The sequence below is a fragment of the Scyliorhinus canicula genome, chromosome 1 (genome assembly GCF_902713615.1).
Source record: "Scyliorhinus canicula chromosome 1, sScyCan1.1, whole genome shotgun sequence".
NCBI lineage: Eukaryota > Metazoa > Chordata > Chondrichthyes > Carcharhiniformes > Scyliorhinidae > Scyliorhinus > Scyliorhinus canicula.
The window spans coordinates 139,411,044-139,435,940 of NC_052146.1; the positions used below are offsets into that span (position 1 = coordinate 139,411,044).

Here is a 24,897-nt window from a genome sequence, read left to right on the forward strand (position 1 = left end):
TTATCAACCTTTTGGTGGTTCCTTGTTGGTTTCCAAAACTCCCAACCCTCAGACTTGCTACTGTTTTCTGTATCTTTGAATCAAATACTATCCTTAAATCCCTGAATGAGCCACAGATGGGTTTTTCTTGCAGAGTCTTTTTTTCAACAGAATTTATTTTGTTGAGAATTTTGAATTTGTTTACCCCTGTTCATTTATTATCATACCTTTTCTGTGTTTACATATTAACCTCAGCCAGTTCTCCTCTCATACCAACGTAATTGGCTTTGTTTAAGATTTTTAAGATTCTCCGGGCAGCACGGTGGCACAGTGGTTAGCACTGCTGCCTCATGGTGCCGAGGACCCGGGTTCGATCCTGGCTCCTGGCTCCGGGTCAAAAAAATAATCGGGTACTCTAAAATTAAAAAACAAAGTTTAAGATTTTGTTTGTGATTGATTCTGTCAATTTCAAACATAACATGGAACTCAGTAACATTATGGTCGCTATTTCTCAGGGGATCTTTTGTTATGACAGTACGAATTAACTCTGCTTCATCACACAATGCTAGATTTAAGATAACTTAATCCCTAATCGGTTCCACATGTATTGCTCTTATATGTCATGAACATATTCTAAAAACTCATCTTCCAAACCATTCTTGCCAATTTGATTATCCCAGTCTGTATGAAGTGCCCGTAATTTTACATTGTCTTTGCTCCAAGCTCCAATAATTTTTGGTTCAATGCTCTATCCAACAGTATAATTACTGTTAGGGGACCTATAAATGTCTCCCATCAGTGCATTCTGACTCTTGCTATTTAGGATTTCCACCCATACTGATTCTACTTCATGATCTTCTGAGACCAGATTCTTTCTCACGAGTGTCCTTAAGTCACACTGTACAATCAGGACTACCCCTCCTCTGCAATCCTGTCTGTCTTTCCAAAATATTGTGTATCCAGGAATATTTATTTCCCAACCTTTATCACCTTGTAATCATGTCTCTGTTATAACGATTAAATCTAAATCAATTGCCTCTACTTCTGTCATTAGTTCATCTATATTAGTGCAGATCCTTCATGCATTCAGATTAAGGACAGATACTATCATTTCTTTTACTGCTATTCCCTGCAATGTCTTTATTTGCTGATGTATAATTTTTGTTAAACTCTGTCCCTGTCCCATTCTGCTTGCCTTTTATCACATTGTTGTACTATTCTGATACCTTGACCTTTCACTCCGGATTTCTACATCTCCCTTCACCGAAACCATCCCCAACCTCTGTTAGCTCAAAGCTGTGTCGATAGCTGTAGTTATTCGATTGGCCAGAACATTATTGCCAGCCAGTTTAAGTCAAATCTATCTGAACAAAATAGTTAATTCTTCTCTGTCAACACATGAATTTAATTATTATGTTCAATTGCCTCCAGCATGTAAGTTCCAACAATAAGTGCAAGAACCACAGGACTTCGGTGTCACAAATGTCAAGACTATTGATTCAGCTGTCTCCCCTACTTCTATCCCTTCCCTGAACCCACCTTACCAAACTTCTATGTAAGTTAATTTGTGCTATATCTCTGAAATTGTATCTTTCTCTACTTTTCTATCCTCTTGGCCTGCAGGAGTTCATAGAACATAGAACAGTACAGCACAGAACAGGCCCTTCGGCCCTCGATGTTGTGCCGAGCAATGATCACCCTACTCAAACCCATGTATCCACCCTATACCCGTAACCCAACAACCCCCCCCCCCCCCCCCCCCCCCCCTTAACCTGACTCTTTAGGACACTACGGGCAATTTAGCATGGCCAATCCACCTAACCCGCACATCTTTGGACTTTGTTGATGAGACCTACATCCTGCTCTGTAAACCCTTATCAAATTGCTGCTGCCGCACCCCCCCCCCCCCCCCCAACCTCCCAGTAACCCTTTCTTATATCATGTTGGCTGCCCTTAATATCAGTTCCCTTTCTTCCCTATCCTCCTCCCCTTCAAGTCTGCCAACATCATCTGTCAAATAAACCCAATAAAGTCTGATTCAGTATCACATCAAAGACAGCTGATCTTTAGCAGCCTCTCAAAGGTGTCAATCAAAATATGAACTCTGCAACCATGCTGAGATAAGTGATTTTGGAGCTTTTGGAATTCAGACAAAGATTCATAATGAGCTCAGCTACATAAACAACCCTGGGGAAATGTCAACAATAAATTATATTGAAACAGCAGGAATAGTTGCTAATTATATTTTTCTAAGTAACACCAGACTGTCTATCAATCAATGCATTCCAGAAGATTTTTGTTTCAAGGACTGGGGATTTAAATAATTTCAGATCATGAGACTTAAACAGATCGCATCCCCCTTTCATGAGTGTTTATGCCTCCTCCATAAAGTTGTGACTGCCACATTTGGCAGCAGCCAAAATGGAGTTGGTTTGAACTCAGCACTAATTTCAAATTACCCTGCTAGGATTGTGTTTCCCTCCTGTGTGAATCATACTCCACACCCTCCCTCATGGGCATTTCTTTGAATCTGCTGGAAATGAGCTGAGATGCCCGCATCCAAATCCCACCCGACATTTTTATAGGCCTCTGGAGTCGGCTCAACTCTGCAAAAATCCAGCCCTTAGTTTCTTGCTTCAATTATCAACAATGTAGACACTTCGGAGGAGGAATTTATCTGCACAGCACTGCTTCTGGAAAAGCTATGCTGACTATGTTGATTCTCCAAGGACAGACAGATCATTGGTCACTATCTTTGTGGCTTGTATGGCTTTCTTCAATGATACCAATGCATGCTGCATTGTTTTTGGTTCATTCACAGAATGTTGTAAATGACAAAATGTTTGTGGTGCTGCTTAATCTTTAATTGCAGCAGTTAGGGTTGTAGGTGTGGCGCATGGACTGGCAAGATTTAATAGACCCTGTGACATCTCAGCACTCTTAGCGGGAAAAAATTCTAATTATCAATGCAATTAATTATTAAAGCAGGAGAGGTCAGCAGCATACTGTTTTGCTGCTTGAATACTTTTAAATACTTTATTCACAGCTCATCAGTTCTCCCATCACACTGCCACCCTCACAAAACACACACAAACATGCACACGGGGTTTTTAAACCTGACTGGAAAAGACAAAAATAAGGGCTGGTGAAACAAAGGTAAGATAGTTAAAAAAAAAGTCACCGAACAATCAGCAAGGAACAATGATGCCAAAGTCTAACAACAATTTACCTCTTAAGGATGCACAGATGGGAAATAATTTGTAATACAGAAATTGAACAATTAACATTTGCAAGATCTTGCCACTGCGTCAGAGGATTGTGGCTTGAAGTCCCACGACAGGGGCTTGCACTCATTAAGCAGGCTGAGACTTCAGTGCAATGCCCAGGGAGTACCGCAATGTCGGATGTGAAGATATGTTAGCTGAAGAAAGGGCCTGAATGACCTCTCAGGTGGGCGCAAAAGATGACTGTTTAAAAGTAGAGTAGCGGAGGTCATCCCGTCGTTCTGGTCAATATTTATCCCACAATGGCCATTACAAAAAGACAGATTGCCTGGTCCACCACACGGCTATTTGCGGGATCTTGCTGTGCACCAATGGTCAAAAGAGTTTTGGAACGTCCTGGAGTCAGGAGAAATGGAATATAAACGAAAATCCTGTCTATGATTTTGCAGGGGGAAATCAAAAGAAAATCAGATCTTCTCAAGCACCTTGTAGCATCTTCAGCCCGTGGAGAAAGTGTCAGGTAAAATGTCAGTTGAACGGGCCTATTTCATTCATACAGTTCCTAAAATAAACTTAGCAGTTGACAGCTATATTATTACTGTCCCCCTCAAGTACACTTAGAATACTGAAATGTCTCTTAAAATGACAGGGCTGGGATCTGTCCAAAACATCAGTGCTATATTACTGGAGTCAGTGACAAAGAAACTTCCGCTTTCATTTCAATTGGGTGCAACCGCACAACTGTAATTAGGAAATGGATTGGACATAAGAACTTAAATGGAACCGTATTTTAACTAATAATTACTTTGCAGCAATTCAACCAACCCTCCCAATATCCCTAAAACCCCTGAATCATAGTGTTTATTTTCAACTGTCCCCTCCAGGGGGCAGCACAGACCTAGGTATTAATGGTTAAAAAAAATCAGTTGCACATGTTAAATGAAAAATTCGAGAGTGGGATGGATACAAATGCTGCCAGTTGCCACAAAAACATATGCACAATGCCGATCAGTGGTCAAAAATATGACAGATCGTGGGACAAAACCTGAATGCAGTTAATTCAAAATGCAAGAGAACTTTTCAGCCAGGCAGCAATTAAATTTGAGTTTTCAAAATGAGCAGGTCCTCCAAGGCGGTATAGCAGTAAAACGTTGGCTGTATGCTGCTTCATCAAATCTTTCCCAGGATACAACGGTGTCTCACATTCTGGTCCGACAAAAGAATTCCAGATATTTCCAATGGGAGATTTTCTAAATCAATTTTCCAGCAGTGCTTGAATTTTCTGGCTTTGCAACAATTGTAGTTATTACAGCAGAAGATTACACGTGGGCGCAATTGCCTCCTATCCATTCCCGCGACTGATATAGCGACCTGGATTTGCAGCAAGCGGCGAATGAATGAGCATGCAAACTGCTCATTTACACTTAAACTGGCTACAGATTTTCTGTGCAGGATTTAATCCAGTCGGTTGTGACTGAAAACTTGGGGCGCAATCTAACGGAAAGGTCATTTGTGGCTTTGCTGGGAGTTTCTCCCTGGCTCTGTCGGCGGGTCCCTCAACGCTGTCTAACCACATTTAGAGCACGATCTTCCGGCCTCCTTACACTCACGCACAAGCGGAACGAGGCTGGTAAATAGTAGGAGAGGCCAAAAAGAGGGCCGGGATTCTCCCGGAATCGGTGGGGCGGCCCGTACCGGCGCCAAAGAGTGAACCACTCTGGCGTCGGGCCTCCCAGAGGTTGCAGAATCCTCCGCGCTTCCAGAGGCTAGGCCGGCGCTGGAGGGGTTGTCGCCGCGTCAACTGGCGCCGAAGGGAAGTTGGTGCATGTTCAGGACCGCCAGCGTGTTCTGGCACATGCGCAGAACCACTCCCGTGTTTCCTGCGCATGCGCAGGGGGTTTCTTCTCCGCGCCGGCCATGGCGGAGCCTTACACAGGTCGGTGCAGAGGGAAAGAGTGCCCCCACGGCACAGGCCCACCCGCAGATCGGTGGGCCCCGATCGTGGGCCAGACCACTGTGGCCCCCCCCCCCCCCCCCCCCCAGGGACGGATCCCCCCGCGCCTCCCCGAGGGCTCCGCTAGCCTCCCTCCATACCAGGTCCCGCCGGTATGGACCATGTCTAATCCATGCCGGCGGGTCTGACCGAAAACAGGCAGCCATTCGGCCCATCCGGACCCGGAGAATTGCCGGGGGATGGGGGGGGGCCACTGCCAACGGCCGCCGACCGGCGCGGCGCGATCCCCGCCGGAGAATTCGGCAGTCAGTGTTGGAGCAGCGAGGGGTCAGATAATCCCGCCCGGATCTGCGCGGGGAGCCAAACAATTTGCGATGCAACCGGCCCAATCCCGTAAGCAAAATCGGGATCTTGCCAATGTGCGGCGAGAGACCAATTATCACCACTTCAGCCCCGCTTCCATACAGTCGACCAACCCCATATCCACCGGCCTCCGGCATTCAGCAGCCTCCCCAGCAAGGGCTCACGCTGGCGCCGATTAGTACTCCTTTTGAAAAACGAGAACCTGGGGGTAGGGCTTCCGTGGGAGTTGAGGAGGTGAGTCGTAATCTTTGCGCACAGGCAAAGAGCTCAGGTGTGCTGGGCTTGCCACCCCAGTGCTCAGCTGGGGGTGGGGGACCCTCCGCAGGGGTGGGTCACCTGAAGCAACTTATTGTCCCTTCGCGTCTGCTCACCGATAACCCATAACCTCCACTGACCGCTGAGGACTCATGCTGCGCGGTTGAACGCTATCGCTAATAGAGAATTGGCAATCGTGGTTAAGTGAGCACTTGACAGATGCTAAGAGATTTCCAGTTCGTAGACGAGCCATGTAGCATGTGGGAGTCATTGCATCGCATTCCAATCGCATTTTGAGGCCTGAACACTGTGGGAGGCAACATCACACATGCAGCAGCCAACACCACACACGCAGCAGCCAACACCTGAACACCCAGGGGATGGGACACAACTCCGGGGACATGTCCACAGCCGGAGGCTAGGTGAGCACCATGGGGGGGAGGGTAAGGTGGGCTGTTACTGGAGAGACGGGCAAAAGGTCCTGGGGTCAGTCCACATTGCGGAAGAAAGTGACAGAGGCATCATAATGGTTGTGCAAAAAGTTGTTTAATGTGTTGTACGATACTCCATTCTCGATAGTGCTTTCCTCCCAACCCCCTAGCCCCCAACTCCACCTCCTCACCACCCCTCCATAACCCCACTCATCCCCTCCCCCCTATCCTGGTGCCCACAGTGATGCTCAATGTGCCTGACCAGCCTAGTTCTACCATTACGTCTTGGTGTTTCCCCAGGGTGCATATCGGAGGTGGAGGCAGCTAGCTGCCTACCTAGTCCTGTGGCCCTTGATGCCCCTGGCGGGCATCTCTAGGGGCTCCGGAGGGCCCCGGCTCACTTGTCAGTGACATATGCACAGCTGTGCCGCCCTGTCCCATGTTCTGACTCCGAGATGCGGCCTCATCAGAGGGGTGCAACTCGGGGGAGCTGGTGGGCACCGCCGCCACTCCATGGGACAGTCCGAGTTGGCACCCAGCGGCCCTTACTCCCGATCGGTGCTCACAGGGCCCTGGAGTTCACCTTGGGATGGAGGGGCAGCTGGTTTGAGCACCGGCTGCCTTGTACCGTCTGGCTCTGCTAGCCCTGGCAGTTCCCCATGGTCCGCACCATGGTTTCGACGCCCTCAGCGATTCTCCTCAGTGATCGGGCCATGCTCTGCAGTGCCTCAGCCATGCCCACCTGCGACTGGAACAAGCTCCGCAGCTCCTCACTCATGCCCATCTGAGAGCAGGACATGTCCTGCAGAACCTCATCAAGGTCAGCCTGGTACTGGGTAACATACCCCAGCGAGGCAGACATTCTGTCGATACCCTAGGCCATGGCCGTTACCGACTGCGCGACGCCTTGGGCACCTTCACTCATGGTGCTGACGTTGTGCACCAGGCTCTCCACTGTGGTCGCCACCCTTACAGTGTTGGCCTCAGTGCCACTCATTGCCGGTGCCATCTCCTGCACCTATAGCCTCTGGGACTCCTCCAAACGGCTGTGGATCTGCTGGAGTGATGCTGACATCGCCTTCTGAACATCCCGGCCTCTCCCTATCGTCTCCATGATGGTAGCATAGTGGTTAGCATTGTTGCTTCACAGTGTCAGGGACCCAGGTTCGATTCCCAGCTTGGGTCACTATCTGTGCGGAGTCTGCACGTTCACCCTATGTTTACGTAGTTTTCCTCCGGATGCTCCTATTTCTTCCCACAATTCCTGAAAGACTTGCTGTTAGGTAGTTTGGACGTTCTGAATTCTCCCTGTGTGCCCGAACAGGTGCTGGAATGTGGCGACACCGGGCTTTTCACAGTAACTTCATTGCAGTGTTAATGTAAGCCTACTTGTAACAATAAAGATGATTATCGTCAGCTCAGGATAACTCTGTTCCACTGGCTCAGCATCAGGCTGGGACCCAGCTGGATACTGGCATCCAGAAGCCCTCTGACTGCTGTCTCGCCTGGGAGTTTCTGCCTCCACATGGGAGTTTCTGCCTCCACATGGGGGTTTCTGCCTCCACATGATATACATCAGCAGCAGTGTGGTGCTCACCAGATTGTGCCCCAGGAACCTGTCCAGTAACATGTTCCACCGAGATGTGTGTATCTGCGCTGGTGGAGGGTGGGGATAACAGATATTATTGTGGCATCCTCGGAGCTCTCCACTGAGATGTTCTCCTCGCTGTCAGGAGAGGGTGCCATTCCGGGATGTGCTGGCGCCGTCGGCTGAAGGACCAGCAGGAGAAAACACATGTGGTCAGTGGGAGGGATGGGTCAGTCAGTAAGGCAATCACTACTCACGTTTGACAGGACGTCCGGGAGGAGCCTGGTGGTTCCTCACCTCTGCGGCATCTGCCAGCCTCCGTGTTGGAGACCGTACTGTCCTCGGCCACACCAGTCACCTCCATGACCCGCTCCTCAAAGAAGGCGAGGATTCACAGGTCTGGCACCCCTCCGCCAGTCTGGGCCCTCTCCCATCAATTGTTGGAGAGCTTTTCCTGAGGAGTCACAGAGAGAGCATCATTAGACACATGCGTGGTTCAGTGGTGGGAGAGGGGGTGTGAAGGCAGGGTTGTGGGGGAAGCAGGAGGGAGGGCTTGAGGTCACTTGGAGATTTTGGGAGTGGATGCTCCCTTGGGGTGGGGGGGTGGGCATTGGTGTCCACTCACTCGTGCTGCTCGGTGTAGGTCGTTGACCTTCTTCCTGCACTGAAGGCCAGTCCTCTTGGTCATCCTGTTGGAGCTGACTGCTGCCGCCACCTCATCCCTGGCAGCAGAGGCTGCCTTGTGGCTCACCCCCGAGGGAACAGGACATCCCTCCTGGTCTGTGTCCCTGAATCTTGGTGTGGTATCCTCGGTGTCATTGTTGCAAGCTGGCTGGGGTTGGCTGAGCAAGTGCAATTTCAGTGCTGCTCGACCTTGCTCGTGGCAGGGGCTGGCGAACATTGTCTCTGCGAATCAGCTGGTGAGGCGTTATTTGTGGCGAGAAGCCTTTGAGACCTCGTTAAGTGGACAAATTAACGTTGAATTGCATCACTGGGCCGAGCGTCGGGAAACTCGCGGCAATTTCCGCTTCCAACAATACTTGGAAATTTTTCCAGAAGATCGTGCCCGTAGTCACTTTTTTGGGGCGTGTGGAGTTTCTCAACGGTTTAGTCCACAGAATTATTTTCATCACTGGGTAGCTGAACTCATGAGCCACACCAACTCCTCAGAGATCGGAGCGCTATTCTGAAAGGTGTTCCACTCCCACCAACCACGGGCAATGTCACCCCTCCACACACATGGACACTACTGTGGCACTAACAATTGTACACAAAGACTCGAGTGAAGTACAAGAGAGGCTTTATTACAATGAGATGCTATTCCTCCGGCGGCGGCTGTAGAATGGCATCTCAGTGAAACTTACGAATATTTATACAGATCCATGTGGGCGGAGCTAGCCGGCAGGAGCTTACCGGAGGAACCTGTAATACAGGTACGGCCGTACATCCCCCTACTGCAAGCACACATATATACAGTGGTTGGATCACCACATTCACCCCCTGTAAAAAATGAGCCCGGCAGGGGTGACGTTGAACTATAATACATAAAGTGATCTATGTACAAAAGGACAAAACAAAAGAAAACCAAGAGTCCATCAGGCAATCCGGTCACAGGTTGAGTCGGATCGGTGGTCGAACGTTCCGTTGCGAGCGACATAGCTGTGGTGGCGACGACGGCACAGGCGGTGTTGGCGACGACGGCGCAGGTGCTGGCGGTGTTGGTGCTGGCCAGTGGCGGGATGACTCCTGGAGCGAGCCGAAATCTTCCATGTCCTCCAGCATGGGCAGGGGAACGAGGGATGGACCTGGTGGGGATGAATACGGGGGCATCGGGGAAAAGGAGGGTGGCGCGGTGGGGAGAGGGGCGTGGGCATGGGATCGGCACCCGAGGGAGCCAGGTCCCGGAGCGAGACTGTGTCCTGGCGGCCATTGGGGAACTCCACATAGGCATACTGGGGGTTCGCGTGGAGCAGGCGTACTTTGTCCACCAGGGGTTCCGCCTTGTGGTGCCTGACATGCCTACGAAGAAGGACTGGGCCCGGAGTCGTGAGCCAAGTCGGGAGCTACACCCCGGATGTAGACTCCCTAGGGAAGGCAAAAACACGTTCATGGGGTGTGTGGTTAGTCGCGGTGCACAGTAGTAACCGAATGGAATGGAGCGCGTCAGGGAGGACCTGCTGCCAGCGAGCGGCTGGGAGGTTCCTGGAGATAGGGCCAACTGGACGGCCCTCCATACCGTCCAGTTCTCCCTTACTACCTGCCCGTTTCCCCAGGGGTTGTAGCTGGTCGTCCTGCTGGAGGCGATACCCCTGCTGAGCAGGAACTGAAGCAGCTCATCGCTCATGAATGAGGATCCCCTGTCACTATGGATATAGTCGGGGAAACCGAACAGGGCGAAAATGGAATCCAGGGCCTTGATGACGGTGGCAGACGTCATATCCGGGCATGGGATGGCGAAGGGGAACCTAGAGAATTCATCGACCACAATAAGGATGTCGGTGTTGCGGTCGGTAGAGGGGAGGGGCCCTTTGAAATCTACGCTGAGGCGTTCAAAGGGGCGGGACGCTTTCACCAGGCGCGCGGGGTCTGGCCGGTAGAAGTGCAGCTTGCACTCCGCACAAACCTGGCAGTCTCTGGTGACTGTCCGTACTTCCTCGACGGAGTAGGGCAGATTGCGGGCTTTGATTAGGTGGTACAAACGAGTGACCCCCGGATGGCAAAGGCTCTCATGCAAGGCACAGAGCTGGTTCACTTGTGCGCTGGCACATGTACCTCGGGAGAGGGCGTCTGGGGGCTTGTTGAGCTTGCCGGGGCGATACAAGATCTCATCGTTATAGGTGGATAGCTCGATCCTCCACCGCAAGATTTTGTCATTTTTGATCTTGCCCCCCTGCGTGTTGTTGAACATGAAGGCTACCGACCGTTGGTCAGTGAGGAGAGTGAACCTCCTGCCGGCCAGGTAATGCCTCCAGTGCCGCAAACCGGGCTTGCAAACCGCTTCAACGATTGCCTGGGCCTCCTTTTCAACAGACGAATGTCGAATTTCGGAGGCGTGGAGGGTGCGGGAAAAGAATGCCACAGGTCTGCCTGCCTGGTTCAGCGTGGCGGCAAGGACGACATCTGAAGCGCTGCTCTCTACTTGGAAGGGCAGTGTCTCGTCTACTGCGTGCATCCCGACCTTGGCTATGTCAGAGCGAATACGAGCGAAGGCCTGTGAGGGGAAATTGTGTGGACTGGATTAGTGGGCGGGCCTTGTCCGCGTATTGTGGGACCCACTGGGCGTAGTAAGAAAAGAACCCCAGGCAGCGTTTGAGAGCCTTGGGGCAGTGGGGGAGGGGAAGCTCCATGAGGGGGCGCATGCAGTCGGGATCGGGCCCCAGTAGTCCGTTTTGGACAACGTAGCCGAGGATGGCCAAACGGCCTGTGCGGAACTCGCTCTTCTCCTTGTTATACGTGAGGTTAAGGAGAGATGCGGTGCGGAGAAATTTACCAAGGTTGGCGTCATGGTCCTGCTGGTCGTGGCTGCAGATGGTGACATTGTCTAAGTACGGAAACATGGCCCGCAGTCCGTACCGGTCAACCATTCGGTCCATTTCACGTTGAAATACCGGGACCCCGTTAGTGACGCTGAAGGTAACCCTAAGAAATTGATACAGGCGACCGTCCGCCTCGAAGGCAGTGTAGGACGGTCTGATATACGAATGGGGAGCTGGTGGCAAGCGGATTTCAGGTCAACTGTAGAGAAGACCCGGTACTGTGCAATCTGACTGACCATATCAGAAATGCGAGAGAGGGGGTGCGCGTCGAGCTGCGTGTACCGGTTGATGGTCTGACTGTAGTCCACGACCATCCTGTGTTTCTCCCCAGTTTTAACCACTACCACCTGGGCTCTCCAGGGACTGTTGCTGGCCTCGATAATACCCTCCCGAAGCAGCCGCTGGACTTTGGACCTGATGAAGGTCATGTCCTGGGTGCTGTACCATCTGCTCCTGGTGGCGATGGGCTTGCAATCTGCGGTCAGATTGGCAAAAAGGGAGGGAGGCTCAACCTTGAGGTTTGCGAGGCCACAAATGGTGAGGGGAGGTAGGGGTCCGCCAAATTTGAGGGTGAGGCTCTGGAGGTTGCATTGAAAATCCAGGCCTAGTAAGAGTGACACACAGAGGTTGGGGAGAATGTACAGGCGGAAATGGTCGAATTCCAGACCCTGTACAGTGAGTTTAACCAGGCAGAAACCCTGGATCGGGACAGAGTGGGAACCGGAAGCTAGCGAGATCTGTCGGTTGGCGGGATGGACCGCAAGGGAGTAGCGCCTTACCCTGTCCGGGTGAATGAAGCTCTCGGTGCTCCCGGAGTCGATGAGGCAGGAGGTCACGTGGCCGTTGATGAGCACCGTCGTGGAAGAGGGTGGCAGGTTGCGAGGACGGTACTGGTCGAGCGTCACGGAGGCGAGTAGCGGGCGATCAGCCGACGAGTCTGACTAGTCCGACAAGTAGCGGCAGCGACCTGGGTCCCGTCCCGAGGGGAGGACAAAATGGTGGCGTCTGGAGTACGTGTGAGGAAGAAGATGGCGGCGGACAAGATGGCGGCGGACAAGTTGGCGGCGCCCATGGAGCGCACGTTGTGGGGGCGGGACAAGATGGCGGCACCCATGGAATGCACATGGAGGCGGAGGGAGAAGATGGCGGCGCCCATGGTGCGCACATGGCAGGGGCGGCAAAGATGGCGGCGCCCACTGATCGCACGTGGGATCGGGGGCAGCGGACGGCAGGGCCCATTGTGCGATCGGCTGAGGCGAGGGGGGGATTCGGGCGTGATAGCGGCAACCGTCCGGGACTGGCACACGGCTGCAAAGTGGCCTTTCTTGACACATGCTTTGCAGGTCGCGGTGAGGGCCGGGCAGCGCTGGCGGGGATGCTTCTGCTGACCACAGAAGTAGCAGCGGGGACCCCCAGGGTGCGTGGTGTGGCGAGCAGCGCAGGCATAGTGCGCGGGGGCAGCTGCTGGGGGAGCCAGTTGCGGGGTCCACGACGGGTAGGACGGGTGGGCCGAGTGGCTAGCGGGGTAGGATCGTGCACTACGGGAGGCGGCCGTCATTGATAGCGCCAGAGTCTTTGTAGCCGCGTGATCGACGGCGGCCCCTTCCAGCAATCGTTGCCGGATGGGGTCCGATGCAATACCTGTAACAAAGGCATCCCGCATGAGTAAGTTTGAATGTTCCATGGCCGTGAGGGCCTGGCAGTCGCAGTCTCGTACTAGAGGTATGAGGGCCCTCCAAAAGTCCTCAATCGACTCACCCGGCTGTTGGACGCGAGTAGAGAGTAGATGTCTCGCAAACAGGGTGTTCGTAGACTGTGCGTAGTTCTCTTTGAGCAGTTCCATGGCCCGAGCGTAGTCAGGCGCATCTTGAATTAGCGGAAACACGCTGGAGCTGAGTCTTAAGTAAAGAAGCTGCCGTTTTAGTGTTTCCGAAGGTGGAGGGTCCGCTGAAGAGATGTAGGCCTCGAAAACTGCAAGCCAGTGAACAAAGTCTTTCCTGGCGTGGGGCGACTGCGGATCCAGCTGCAGGCGTTCAGGTTTAATCCTGATGTCCATGGTGTAAGGAAACTCTCACTGTAATAAATTGTGGCGCTAACAATTGTACACAAAGACTCGAGTGAAGTACAAGAGAGGCTTTATTACAGTGAGATGCTATTCCTCTGGCGGCAGCTGAAGAATGGCATCTCAGTGAAACTTACGAATATTTATACAGCTCCCTGTGGGCGGAGCTAGCCGGCAGGGCCTTACTGGAGAAACCTGTCATATAGGTTCGGCCTTACATCCCCCTACTGCAAGCACACATATATACAGTGGTTGGATCACCACAATTACCCTCGCCCCCTAAATGAGGACACCCCGCTATGGGGTCCCTGATGCCCCCCATACCCCATTCCATATCCACCACTTCCAGGAACTCCTCCCTTCACCTCCCTATCTCCCAAAGGCCCCTACTTACCTTCCCAGAACACCCCCACCCTTCATACGCCCCCTCCTTTCATGGGCATGGCTCCCCATCAGGCCCTGATCCTTAGCAGTGCCACCCTGGAACCTGGGCACCCTGGCACTGCCACCCTGGCAGTGCTGCTGTTGGCTTTGCGGTGCAGCCCGGGCACTTTGACAGTGCCAAGGTGCCAGTGCCAAGGTGCAAACCTGACAGTGCCAAGGTGCCCGCCTTCCAGTGGGAGGGCCAGGGAACTGTCCTGCTTCCCTTCGGAGGCCGGTAGGTCCCGGGAGGCCAGTAGATCCTCGGTGAGCTTGCTGAAGTTGGTTTGAAACTGACTTAAGTGAGCGTGGCCTTGTCACGCCCATCATGAGTGGGATCCTGATCCTGACACCTCGCTAGATCTGGGTAAATCCCGCAAGGTGTACTGGCTGCTAGGAAACCCGGTGCTTCACCCGGCATCGCGTCCATGGTGTCCGAGCCCATTTAATCATGGGAGGGGGCCCTGCTCCAGTCTCCTGATGACGGGAAAGCCTTCTCCGATTAGGTCGGAGGGCGATAGGGTTTGGATTTCAAGCTGCTGGCAGCATGATGCCAATTCGACTCATTAATGAACCAGTTGACCATATTATCCATGAGCTCATTGCAATTCAGGGATTAAATATACAACTTGGCTTCATCCCCGGATGGCTGCCAGCAACCCCTGCTAGATTTGCCAATGGCCTACCTGGGCACTTGTGGGGTCAGGCAAGCTTAACCTGATCGAGAGACCCGGCATTGGGTGGAAGGGGTGGGAAGGGTCTGATTCTGAAAACCAGCCCCCTGCCCTCGCCTCCACACCTCTTCCCTTCCCTTCACCAGCACCCTGCAACCCAAATCCCACCCTCACTCACCCATGGTCTGGGGTCCTGGGATGATCCTGGGCCTCTGGTAGGTGTGATGCCGACAGCAGCCCCACTCCTGCTGACACTGGCTGCATGAGGAGCCATCAGTCTTTGATTGGTTGGCTGCTCTCAGAGGGTGTGACTTCTTGTCCTGGGGTCCTCAACCAGGCCAAGGCATGCTGGTGGCCATTTAAGCGCTTTTAAGCACTTGATTTTATCGGAATAAACAATTGTTTTCACTTGTTCTCCAACTGGTTGGTGAGGCCCTCACTAAAAAATATAGGCCCCAATGAGTTTTTCACTGGATTCTGAAGTTATTCGGGAGGCAAAAATTCCTCGACAGAAGAATCAGGGATCTGTATAATAATAACAATAACCTTTATTGTCACAAATAGGCTTACATTAACACTGCAAGTTCCTGTGAAGAACCCCTAGTCACCACAATCCGGCGCCTGTTCGAGTAGACAGAGGGAGAATTTTGGGTCGGTATTCTCCCAACGGATGGCTAAGTGCCGACGCCGGAGTAAAAACGGGAATGTTTTACTCCGATGTCGCCCATTCCGGGACCCCATTCTGCGGCCCACAGGGGGCTAGGATGGCGCTAGAGTGGCCTAAGTCGCTCCAGCTGCCGATCTGGCCTGAATTCAGCGCCACGGGGTCCGGAGATGCGCAGTTGGGCCGGCCACTATGGGGGCGCCCCCCCCGATCGCGGGCCAGGCCACTGTGGCCCCCCCCCCCCCCGGGGTCGGAGTCCCCCTCCCCCCTCCGTCCCCACAGGCCGCCCACGGACCCTTCAATGCTGAGGTCCCACCGGCTCAGAAGATGGTAGAACAGCGCCGGCGGGACTTGGCTTTTTGATGACGGCCGCTCAGCCAGTCCGAGGCCGGAGAATAGGTGCTGGCCCATGCTAGAGAGTCGGCATACCGCGACCGGCACCGTGCTGACCACGCTGGCCTCAATGGTGCCGATTCTCCGCAGAGGGGCGGCGTGGCGCGATTCGCGCGGCCCGCCGGCGATTCGCCGATCCGGCCAGGGGGTCGGAGAATTCCGCCCCAGAATTCTCAGCTGGTACGGGAATTGAACCCGCACTGCTGGCCTCGTTTTGCATCACAAACCAGCTGCCTAGCCCACTGAGCTAAACCAGCCCCGAGAAAACAGAGTAAACATTGGTGTGCCTCCTTAGCCAACCAACTTGAAGAGTTCTCACTGAGGCATGCAGAGTCCAAACCAGCCTGTTTAAGATAGAATATTTAATTCAATATCAAGTTAGGTGCAGAAAGTGAAACAAAGAGAGTGAAAGAAAGATGGGATTAAGAGAGCAAGAAAAACAAATCATTAACAAAGGTAAAAATACACAAACTTTGTTTTAACATCTCCAGGGATAATTAAAATCTGAATGAATGAGACTGCACAATTGTAAAAGTTACTTTGCAGTGATAGAGATGTTGTTTGACAGTAATTAAGATTTATCAGGCTATTTTTTAAAAAATTACTTACACTTGAATGGACAAACTCAAACTTTTGCTGGCAATTTTACTGGGTATCTGTCTCATAAATACAGCAACTTAACATTAATCCATGCTTTTCAATGCTGACTCTCTCGGCGAGATGTGGGGATTGTACAGTTTAGGGGAAGAGAAGCAAGTCAGACAGCAACTGCCTGATTTCCACATTTAGTTGCTTATGTGCAGCTCCCCAAAGCTGTTGACCAATTTACTCTGTGCCTCACCATAACCATTCATTTTTTCCAATTAAGGGGCAATTTGGCGTGGCCAGTCCATCTAGCCTACACATCTTTGGGTTGTGGGCGTGAAACCCACGCAAACACAGGGAGAATGTGCAAACTCCACACGGACAATGACCCAGAGCCAGGATCGAACCTGGCACCTCAGCGCCGAGAGGCAGCAGGGCTAACCCTCCGCACCACCGTGCTGCCCATCTCACCATAACTTTTACCACAAAATCTGAGCCATTGGGCGGGATTCTCCCAACGGGAATGTTTTACTCCGGCATCGGCGCCAGTTCCCAGACCCCTATTCTGGGGCCTCCGTGGGGTTGGCAGGGGCGTGGTGCGATTTGCGGGGGCGGGACCTTGGCACGGCGCCTTTGGTTCCGCGCATGCGCAGTTGGGCCAGCTCAATCCTGCGCATGCGCAGTTGGGCCACGCCATTCTGTGCACGTGCGGGGAACTTCCTACGTGCGCCGGCCCCGACCCAACATGGGGTCGGTGTACAGGGCTGGCTGTGCCGGTAAGTAGTCCCGGGGGGGGGTAGGGCCGGTCCGCTGATCGGTGGGCCCCGATCGTGGGCCAGACCCCATCGGAGGCCCCTCCCGGTGAAGGAGCCCCCCCCCCCCCCCACAGGCTGCCCCCCCCCCCCCCCCCCCCCCCCGGGGTGTTCCTGCAGAGTTCCCACTGGCAGCGATCGGGGGTGAACGGCGCCAGCGGGACTCTGTCGTGTCTGAGCAGCCGATCGGCCCATCCGGGCCGGAGAATCGGTGGCCCCGCTGGCGCAAATGACCTTGATTCTCCGCACCTCGGAGAATCGCGCGCTGGCGTTGGGGCGTCGTTGCGCGGTCGCTCAGATTCTCCTGCCCGTGTGGGCTCGGAGATTCGCCCCCATTGTGTCAGCACCAGCAGCAGGGAATGATGCATGTGGCAAGACTTGGTTGGTGAATCCAAACATAAGGTGGCAGCTACACCGATGACCTTAAAAAAAGAGTCATGTATGTTTTACGAAAAAACATGTGCACAGACTGATGAAGGTGGCTCAGGATAAATCAGAGATGTGATGCTTTCAATGTACCAGTGTGTTGCACAATGGAACACTGGATGTGTGATCATACCATTATCATTTCCCAATGGTGAGTGTTTTTGATCTAGACAGCGTTGACTCGGTGGAGAGGGAGGGTAAATTTACGTTAGGTGGACCAGAGTGGGTGGAGAAAATTGAAGCATTGGATTGGATTTGTTTATTGTCACATGTATCTAGATACAGTGAAAAGTATTTTTTCTGCAAGCAGCTCAAACAGATCATTTATTACGTGAAAATAAAATTAATACTAAAATGCATAGAAGGGCAACACAAGTTCCATAATGTAAATAGATACACACCGGCAATGGGTGAAGCATACAGGAGTGTAGTATTAATCAGGTCATGCAATAAGAGGGTTGCTTAGGAGTCTGGTAACAGCGTGGAAGAAAATGTTTTTGAGTCTGTTCGTGCGTGTTCTCAGACTTTTGTATCTCCTGCTCGATGGAAGAAGTTGGAAGAGTGAGTAAGCTGGGTGGGAGGGTCTCTGATTATGCTGCCTGTTTTCCCCAGGCAGCAGGAGGTGTCGATGGAGTCAATGGATGGGAGGCAGGTTTGTGTGATGGACTTGGCCGTGTTCACGACTCTCTGAAATTTCTTGCGGTCTTGGACGAAGCAGTTGTTATACCAAGCTGTGATGCAGCCAGATAGGATGCTTTCTATGGTGCACCTGGAAAAGTTGATAAGGGTCAATGTGGACATGCCGATTTTCCTTAGTTTCCTGAGGATGTATAGGTGCTGTTGCGCTTTCTTGGTGGTAGCATCGACGTGGGTGGACCAGGACAGATTTTTGGTGATGTATACCCTAGGAATTTGAAGCTGCTAACCATCTCCACCTCGGCCCCATTGATGCTGACAGGGGTGTGTACAATACTTTGCTTCCTGAAGTCAATGACCAGCTCTTTTGTTTTGCTGGCATTGAGGGATAGATTGTTGTTGTTGCACCACTCCACTAGGTTCTCTATCTCTCTCTTGTATTCTGACTCGTCGCTATTCAAGATCCGACCCATTATGGTCGTGTCGGCAGCAAACTTGTAGATGGAGTTGCAACCAAATTTTGCCACACAGCCGTGTGTGTATAGAAAGTATCGTAGGTGGCTAAGTATGCAGCCTTGTGGGGCCCCAGTATTGAGGACTATTGTGGAGGAGGTGTTGTTGTTTATTCTTACTGATTTTGGCAGCATCTGTTTGGAATATATTTTGTCCAGCTTTTTGGGGCAAGTATCAGAGGTATTGTTCGAAGCTAGTAGACTGAATTTTTGTGTGTGTTTGATAAATGAGCAGATGGGTGGGGAAGGGAAGGGAGACTGGAAGGTAGATAATCGCTCTCATGGTTGCAAAATGGTGAACAGTGTGAAGGTACTGCTTCTGTTATCTATAATTGTGCCTTCAGATCAGATCTATAAGCAGCTCCGAACAAAAAACACGTATAAAATAGTAACTCCATTACAGCCTTGGTCGAAGCATGGGTAATGATTTGAATTCCAGCGAGGATGTGAGAGTGACTGCACTTGATATCAAAGCAGCATTTGACAGAATCCCGAGGAAAGTTGATGTAATGTGAACCAGGGGACAAACTTCTCCAATGGTTGGCGTCTTATCTAGCGCAGAAAATATGGCTGTGCTTGTTGGACACAAACCATACCAGCCCCAGGACATCGGTGCAGGCGTTCGTCAACATTGTGCCCTCTGCCCAAACACCTTCAGCTGTTTTCAGAAGCAGGAATGTTTGCTGATAAAGTGAACACGGTTCAGTACCATTCGTGACTCATCAGATACTGAAGCAGTTCTTTTCAGCATGCAAGAAAACCCAAGCAACATTCAGATTTGGGCTGATAACTGCTTCGTAGCATTCACATCACAGAAGTAACTGCCAATTGCTCTCTCCAGTAAGAGAGAAGCTAAGCATCTCCCCTTGACATTCAATGGCAGTAGCATTGCAGAAAAGCCCACCATCAACATCCTGGCAATTACCATTGACAGAAACATAACTGAGCCAACCATATAAGTACTTTAGCCACAAGAGCTAGTCAGAGTCTGGGAATTCTGCAGTGAATAACTCACCTCCTGACTCTTCAACATCTGTCCACTGCCTACAAGGAGCAAGTCGGGAGTGTGATGGAATACTCTTCACTTGTCTGGATGAATGCAGCTCCAACAACATTCAAGAACCTAGAGTGTCTCTATGACACAATAACTGCAACGATTTAAGAAAACAGTTCACCACTTCTTTCTCGAGGACACTGAAGGATGGGCAACAAATGCTGGATTTGCCAGCAAATGTCAGGTTCTATAAAAGATAAACTTCGATACAGATTTCAGTAAAATATGAAAAACAAATTAATCCCTGCACTAACAAAACTATCAGGAGATTAGCGGCTAAAAAGATTGGGTTAATTCTGTAATTTCACATAAATATTTGGCTCCAATTCTAATGGGCATTGTGCTACTCAGGGTGAACGTCATCAAGTGTTGGGGAATGCAACATTTCTTCACCTGTTTTGCTTCAGTGGCATCATCCCGCAGTCTGGATCAAGTACTGTGCAGCTGACTGGAAGATGTACCTCTACACTGCTCAACTATATGTATAACCCCAACCTTGGAGCAGCAGCCACCACTTGAAAAGCAGCAGCATGCGATTGCTGGTTACCAGAATGTTCATCCTTATGGCCTCTCTGAGTGAATCTGTCAATTGTCATGCAGAATTATTGGCAGTTATTTTTTACTATAGACATACAGCAATTGGGAACTGGGCAGGATAACTGGACAGATCCTGTCCAAACTGATTTTGTCAGAGGCCCTTTTACATCTGCCAGATATGGGATATTTATATCCATTGGACCTGACCAGAATGCAAACCAAGGCTGAAAATATAATAACATTTTTTAAGCATTTACCAGTTTAAATGTCCAGTCTGATCAGAAAATTCTATTGCGCACAAAAGAATGGCAGCCTGTAATTTTGAGTGAATCATTAGAAATAAAAACTGCAAGCACTTGCGATTTTTATAACAATGTCATCAACTGTTATTGTGAAAATTAAGACATCTTTACATGGTTGCTATTATTTTGGATTTCCTGCTCATGTGCAGTGATTTTTACTTTCCCACAATAGAAGTGGTCCAATGCGGTGCTCCTCTTGGCTGTAATCATTTCTTTGATATCCTGGCAAAAACTCAGAATCAATGCACAGATATGTTATTTAGTCTCTTGGGTTCAGCATCATACATATTCCCCCCCCCCCCACCTCCCCCCACAACTACCTTAACAGGTTGTGTGCCCCTTACAATAATAACGTATTTTCTTATATTGCCCGGTAACTAGCCCATGATAGCATGGGCTAGTTACTGATTGGCTATTCCTTTACAGGAAATATCACACCCAACACAATCCTGATCTCACGAGTCATCCACAAATGTACATTTCCTGTGAGTGTTCTTGGATAGCCATCAGGTGTGAAAAGCCTGGAAATGTTTCCTCCCTCTATTCTCGGGAGGCATTGAGATCAATAGTAGAACCCCTACTGTTGCACACATTGAGTTCAGATAATGCCACCATCCCAGATAAGGAGAGTAGCTATATAAATTGAATCTTCCATACAAATCATGCATCTTCCTTGGGGAACTAGGGGCGTACCTTTCTGTGCTTCTCATATAAAACACTTGTGATGAGTATCGGATTTTATGTGATGTGTATTCCAGATCTCTGGAATGAACATTATGCAACCCAATAAATAAAAACACAGCAAGATAGCCCAAGCTGACTGGGGCGCAGCAGTCTGCTTTAACCTTACTTCGAGCGAATCTGCTCATTGCTGCTTCCCACGCTCAGCAATTTTGGATAGTTCTCGTGCTGAGGAGCTCCCTTTGGTGACATCTTTGGACTTGCGTCTGAATCTCCACTTTCATCATCTCCCATCGCTTTGATGTAGCTGCCACTGCGCATTCTCCGACAAGGGATTTCACCATCCTTGTTCACTCCTGGATAACCACCTCCCCATTCATCCTGGGGCACCTAAAAATCAAAATAAAATGGAACAGGTGAAGGAGTTAAATCCAATGCTGCAAACAATATTGTTGACTAATATAGTACATATTAATGGAGTATTATGGGAATTCCTTCTTGGCAAATATTTCATTTTTATCATAAATCACATTGGAAAGCATGCGTGTGATCTCAGTGACTTTGCTATCTTTTGGCTGTACCGTTCTTTTTTGTTTTTTTTAAAATTTAGATTATCTAATTCATTTTCCAATTAAGGGGCAATTTAGCGTGGCCAATCCACCTAACCTGCACATCTTTTGGGTTGTGGGGGTGAAACCCACGCAGACATGGGGAGAATGTGCAAACTCCACACAGACAGTGACCCAGAGCCAGGATCGAACCTGGGACCTCGGCGCCGTGAGGCTGTACCATTTTTTGAAAAGGCATGAAAACAGAATGTCTTGTTTGATTTTGGGAGAAGTACACAGATATAGTCTACGGCAAGGTTGCCTCCTGCCTTTAGGCAGAATATCATTTTTTTTGCTTTCAAACAACCAATGGGAGGAAATACCACTACAATAATGAACGGGGTGGGGTTTCTGGCTCTTCCCGCCAGTGTGATCCTCTGATCCCACCAAAGTTGACCCCAGCAGGAGGTTTACCGGCAATGGGGGTGTGGGTGAACCATGCAAAAGACTGGAAGATCCCAGCAGCGGCTCATGGCCCTCTGCATCCAGTGTGGGAAATCCCACCACGAGGGAGGAGGGAGGGCACACACAGAGGATCCTGGCTTATAACCATTTGTGACATGTCAGGCAATATAATCATCACAGTTTGTTTATTCACATCTCTCTCTTTCTCCTCATTTTGGATTATCTGGACATACATTACCATTCCTTCATTGTTGGGGGGGGGGGAGAGAGGGGTGGGGAGGGGGTCAAAATCCTGATATTCCTTATCTAGCAGCAGTACGGGAGTATTTTCATCACAAGACATGCAGCAGTCCAAGAAAGCCCACCATCACCTTCTCCAAGGTAACTAAAGAAATGAAATGAAAATCGCTTATTGTCACAAGTAGGCTTCAAATGAAGTTACTGTGAAAAGCCCCTAGTCGCCACATTCCTGTTCGGGGAGGCTGGAACGGGAATTGAACCCGCGCTGCTGGCCTGTCTTGGTCTGCTTTAAATTCAGCTCTTTAGCCCTGTGCTAAACCAGCCCCTAAATGGCCCCCTAGATGGCCAATAAAGACGAGCCAGTTAGGTGAATTAGACATTCTGAATTCTCCCTCAGTGTACCCAAACAGGCGCCGGAGTGTGGCAACTAAGGGGATTTTCACAGTAACTTCATTGCAGTGTTAATGTAAACCTACTTGATAAAGATGATAATTATTTTTAAATGCCAACCTTGGCATCTGAGCCTATACTCCAAGAATGTTTTATTTAAAGTGGCTAACCTTTCGTTCAAGACTCTAATTATTGAAAACACTTTAATTTAAAAACAAATTTGTTTAAAGCTGCTGGAAACAAACTTTACTCTTTATCTCATGATTATTTAAAATAAGTGAAATCCATCAGTGCTGATTACAATATCAACACAAGCCCGAGACAGTACACCCTGGAAATCAAATCTGATTGACCAACATCAAATCTATTCCTTTGGTCCTGATTTCAGCCTCTTGTAATTTTCTCAAAAGCAATTTACTCAAAATACAGGCAAATACACACACACTAATCCGATTCATTCCTGACATTTAAAATTATTGCATATATTTTAAAGTATTTCTATTCAAATTTTCAACATTTTAACATTTAAAACACATAACATTACAAAGTAAAACCAAGCAAAACCTCAAACCTGCCCACCTCCACACCCTAACCAACCTCCCCACCTCGCTCCCCCCCTCCATTCCCCTCCCCCCTCGCATTTGATGGTGACCATTTCCCTGAAATGTAGTATAAACATACCCTATCTCTTATGGAACACCTCCATTGCCCCCTTCACCTTTTTCCAGTGCAAGAACTCCATTAAATCCCCCAGCCACACCGTGGCCCTGGGGGGAGAAACTGACCTCCACCTGAAAATGAAAATCGCTTATTGTCACGAGTAGGCTTCAAATGAAGTTACTGTGAAAAGCCCCTAGTCGCCACATTCTGGCGCCTGTTTGGGGAGGTTGTTACGGGAATCGAACCGTGTGGCTGGCCTGCTTGGTCTGCTTTCAAAGCCAGCGATTTAGCCCTGTGCTGAACAGGATCCGTCCGCAAGTAATCAACGAGGCAAAGGCTAAAATATCTGCCCCTGCTCCTGTCTGCAACCACAGCCCTTCCTCCAGCGCCATCACGAGCACCTCCTCCCTCCAGCCCGTAACATACTCCTCCAAAATCCTCCCATGGATAGTGGAGATGACCCCCCCCTCCCTCCATCCCCATCATGTATAATATCCCCTCCGGCACCAAGACGGGTGGTACCACTGGAAAAGACGGAATTTCTTTCTGCAAAATCCCGCTCCTGCACCTCCCTTCGCGGGATCCCAAACTTCTCCCCCAGCTCCTCCAAACATGCAAACTGCCCTTCTAAAAATAAGTCCTTCATCCCCAGCATCCCTCACTCCTCTCACCCTCGCACAATCCTCCATGGCTCAAACCCATGGTTCCCTCGCAGCGGCATCAACTTTGACCCCACCCCCCACTCTAAAGTGCTGTCAAAATTGCCTATATATTTTCAGCATGGTCACTACCACTGGATTCTCCGAATACCTCGCTGGAGCAAACAGGAGCGGCGCCGTTGCCAGTGCCCATAACGCCGGCCCCTTACAAGAGCCTGCCTCCATCCTCACCCACAAAGCCTCCATCTCCCTTCTCCAACCCCGCACCTTCTCAACATTCGCTGCCCAATAATAGGTTTGGAAGGGCCAAGGCCCCCGCCCCAAACTGTCGCCCGCTCTGAAGCAATGTCCTCTTATTCCTTGCCACTTTCCCTGCCCACACAAATGACGAAAAAAACCTTTCAACCCCCATAAAAAACTATTTCAGCAAAAAGCCCATGAGGCACAAAAATAAAAATAAAAACCACATCAAGATGCTCATCTTAACTGCTTGCACCCGGCCTGCCAACGATTGGGAAGGCTATCACACCTGAGTAAATCTGCCTTGACCCTACCCACCAACTTGTGAAGTTCAGATACCACCTGAAATGGCAACGCATCCTGCCCTGACTGCTGCTCCTGGAGAAGACACCACTGTGGTGAACATATTATGGTAACCATTCACCACTGTACTACATTGTACCACGCTGTTGCCCATGTGGGCTCCACCTATGGCCCATTGTACTGTACTACACCGATTGTATCATGTTGGTGCCCTTGTGGGCTCTGCCCCTGGCTCCACCCCCTTGAGGAGAGGTATAACAAGCAGCTGCCCTGTGGGCGGCTCTCATTGCAGAGCAGTCGCAGG

At 50.4% G+C, this 24,897-nt stretch overlaps 1 protein-coding gene across 8 annotated transcripts in view; it reads right to left on the reverse strand.

Annotated features, from left to right (window-relative positions):
• Positions 1–24,897, reverse strand: part of dlgap3 (discs, large (Drosophila) homolog-associated protein 3) — a 1,017,459-nt gene that overhangs the window by 120,098 nt on the left and 872,464 nt on the right. For all 8 annotated transcript variants that reach the window (XR_005461097.1, XM_038801108.1, XM_038801129.1 and 5 more), the window contains one exon: positions 21,258–21,478. Coding sequence is in view for 7 of the 8 variants with exons in the window: in XM_038801108.1 (XP_038657036.1) it covers positions 21,258–21,478 (221 nt within the window). In the remaining variant the exon portion in view is untranslated. The remainder of the gene's footprint in view (positions 1–21,257; positions 21,479–24,897) is intronic.